Source organism: Oryza brachyantha, chromosome 7 (genome assembly GCF_000231095.2).
Source record: "Oryza brachyantha chromosome 7, ObraRS2, whole genome shotgun sequence".
NCBI lineage: Eukaryota > Viridiplantae > Streptophyta > Magnoliopsida > Poales > Poaceae > Oryza > Oryza brachyantha.
This window is the reverse complement of record NC_023169.2, coordinates 1,085,851-1,089,477: the sequence shown is the minus strand read 5'-3', so window position 1 is coordinate 1,089,477 and position 3,627 is coordinate 1,085,851. Positions and strand designations below refer to the sequence as shown.

The following is a 3,627-nucleotide window of genomic DNA, read 5'->3' as shown; positions in this document are numbered from 1 at the left end:
ACAATGAAATTCCAGCAAATCCACTGATTTGCGATGGCCGCCCGGACGCCAGCGGCGGCGGCGGCGGCGTCATCTTTTCTACGCTCCGTGCCACCGCGCAACGCCGCCGGTCGCCTCGCGTGGTTCCTGGGCGGCGCCTCCGCTGCTTCCTCCGGTAGTAACCGCTTTTAAGCTCCGACGCTGGCGCCCATCTTAATCTAGCTTCCGTTCCCTTGAAAATCTCTGCTTTGGCGATGGGGTTGTGAGCTTCTTGGATGTTCAGATGCTGGGATTGGCTCGGGGGAGTTCGTCGCGTGGCACAACGGCGGCGGAATCCTGCACAGGGCCGCGTCCGTTGACCCCACGGCGGTGGTGGAGGCCGGCGCCGTCGTGCACTCCGGTGCTGTTCTTGGTAAGGACGTCGTCGTCGCGTCAGGTGCCGTCGTCGGGCCCTCGGTGTCCGTCGGGCAGTCCACCAAGATTTGGTATGGTGTTTGATCTCAAAATAAAGCTTAAAACTCTCTTCGATTTAGTTATTTGATTTTGCTGGTAGTGAGCTTTCTGCTTCTTGTTGTTGGTGGTATGTGCAGGTACAATGTTGTTTTGAGCAATTGTTCGGTGGGCGAGTTCTGCACCATCCACAACGGCTCCTGCATTGGGCAAGACGGTGAGCTTAGATCTATCTTCAGTTCTGAAAGATTTACATATTGTGATTCATGAACAAATTGGTGAGGGTATTAGTAAGACTGCTGCAATCTTGTATTCTTTCTGCTACTTGCACATGTGATACTAGTACTGGGTACAAAAATCGGAGTTTTAGTACTTTTGCCTAATTACATAATAGTTTCGGGTTGTACCTCCAGGCTCCAGCCCATCTATTTTAACCCATTTAGTTTCATTTATTTTTTTATTACAACTTGCATCCTGATGCTATTTTTTCTTATGTATGATGTATCTATTGCAGGTTTTGGTTTCTTTGTGGGGGAGGATGGACAGGTCAAGAAGAAACCACAGGTTAGTGTTCTGTAATAATCCTTTTCTTAGTAAACTTTCTGTGCACATGACGGGATACTAGTTTTCAAATTTAAGGGCAGTGAAATGGTTAAGTGAAGTATTCTAAGATCATAGAGAAGATTCGTTTTTTATTGCAACGATAAGGAAAATCTCGGTCTGTCATTTGTCATGTCTACCCAATGGGCTTACGTGACATCTGATAAACAATAAAGAAAAGTGAGAAAATGCCTGTGACATGTGCAAAGTACTTGCCATAACAGAATAACTGATGTTTAATGACTATACATTCACTCTCGCAAATGGTGTTATTTAGATATTTTGTTATGGATTCAATTGGTATCAAATAGGCACATTGTGAAAGCTTTTTATTTCTCCAGATGTTGCATGCAAGAATTGGAGATCATGTGGAGATAGGCGCAAATACATGCATTGACAGAGGCAGGTAATTAATTTGTCAGCTGTATAATCTTGCCCACAAGTTCTAGTACTCTGTTTCATATTTTGGGCAATCCTATATTCCTATGCTGTCAGTTAGTGTACAGATAACCAGAGAATGTGTAGCTTGGTGAAGGCAAATGTTCCTTTAAGCCAGTCCATGATTGATTTTGATATGCCCAACATTAAGGAATATCAGCTCTTTCTATCTGATTCTATGTTTATACATTTGGTTGCACATAACTCTTGCTGAAAATTTTGATTAATATTTATTAATTGCAGTTGGAGAGACACGGTGATTGGAGATGAAACCAAGATTGACAATCTGGTTCAGGTATTGCGTTTCGTGCTTTATGTGATTGCACACCCCTCCCTTTCCTGCAAATTGAAAGTTCCTGTTGCAGATAGGTCACAATGTGGTTATTGGAAAATGCTGCATGATTTGCGGACAAGTAGGAATCGCTGGTTCTGCGACGTATGTATACCTTGACCTCATTTATCAGATGCCTGTGTTTTGAAAATCCATCCTACCATGAGCATTTTTCTACAGGTTGGGGGACTATGTAACATTGGGCGGAAGGGTGGCAATTCGGGATCATGTGTCCATTGCTTCAAAGGTTCTGTTCTCCCAGCTCTGTTCTTTTGGAATAGCTTCCAGTTCGCATGATTCAATATTACTTCAGGCTCTCCAGTTTTGTGTCGATGTGCTAAAAGTTTAACTAGGTTGCTCGGTGTATTATTTTGAGCCTGGACAGACTTAAGAGGTTCTTCGCTAATAAGAAATTCATTTTTCCTCAATCCTTTTACAGGTTCGACTTGCAGCAAACAGTTCAGTGACAAAGGATATACAGAAGCCCGGTGACTATGGTGGATTTCCAGCAGTAAGTCTTTCATTTTATAACTATGACCTTGCATGTTTTAACACTTGTTTCTCCTTTCACTCCCTTACAAATGTTTGCTATGCTTGTTGAATTTAGGTCCCTATAAATGAATGGCGCAGGCAAACTGCAAACCTGCGCATGTTTTCGAAGAAAAATGGTGACAGAAGATAGTATGTGCACAAATCCTGCGACGCCGAAACAGAATGTTATAGTCCAATTTTTTTTTGTTGGTAATCTAGGCTTGTAGTTTGCCCACTGAAGCTGGCTGATGTAATACCTCTTTGTCTAGGGGAATCAATATATCTTTTACTTCAAGAGGCTTTTTATAGTCCTTGAGAATATACATGCATATTCAATCATTTGAGAAGTATTTAAAATTTGGTTTGATATCTTCTGGTTGTATCAACAACGTTTCTGGAAGTAACTTCACGTACTACCCACTTCTCTTAGAGTAGGTACTTCTCTTAGAGTAGGTACAATAGTAATTATAAGCAAACTATAAATATATTTTTAAGAGATAATAGGGATTAAGAGATAAGAGATAATAGGGATTAAGAGATAATAGGGAAGAGAGAGCAGTGAGTTACTAATTTATAGCTAACTACAACATGAGCTCTAATACACGGTGTGTGTATGACATATGAAACCATGTATTAATGGTTTATAGATACCTATTGTATGAATTGATTATTAGATTGACTATAAATAAATTGTAGCTATTAATTAACTATGCTATTGAACTTTTTTTTAAAATCACTATACCATTAAACTTGCTCTTACGAGGTGGAAGTAACCTGTTCATCTTTTCTCATCAACTTCACCTGGAATACCTCCTGCTACGGATGTGCAAAGCTCTGAATATTCAGAGCAGGTACAATAGCAAGCTATAAACCATCTATAAGCATATTTTAAAGAGATAAGAAGAGAGAGAAAAGAGGTGAACTACTCATTTATAGCCAGCTGTAGCACAGGCTACTATACATAATATGTGTATGACATGTGTGACCATGTATTGATATTTTATATATAAACTATTATATGAATTGATTATTAGATTAACTATAATTAAGCAGTTGGCTGGACTATTGAACTTGCTCTCGTGGATATATGGAGCAGGGGAGAAGGCCACAGAACATGGATGCAGATGGATTTGCAGAGAATGGCGCATCGCATGCATGCATGCGCGGAAAAGTGGGTACAGTAATGGCCCATGCTCCGACGCGCGAATCCGGCCGGCCGACCGCCCTGCGCCAATCCGGCCTTTTACGCACACATATTGATATGCATCACCATTGGCTCAGCACTGCCGGCCATCTCG

The 3,627-nt window shown here is 41.4% G+C and overlaps 1 protein-coding gene across 1 annotated transcript; it reads left to right on the top strand.

Annotated features, from left to right (window-relative positions):
* On the top strand, positions 1–2,708 carry LOC102703792 (probable UDP-3-O-acylglucosamine N-acyltransferase 2, mitochondrial). Its single transcript, XM_015839517.2, has 10 exons — positions 1–154; positions 263–464; positions 570–646; positions 944–993; positions 1,371–1,435; positions 1,711–1,762; positions 1,833–1,903; positions 1,979–2,045; positions 2,238–2,309; positions 2,406–2,708. Exons 1-10 carry the CDS (start codon positions 34–36, stop codon positions 2,478–2,480), a joined length of 852 nt encoding a protein of 283 aa, XP_015695003.2. The 5' UTR covers positions 1–33; the 3' UTR covers positions 2,481–2,708.
* Positions 2,709–3,627: the final 919 nt, after the last annotated feature.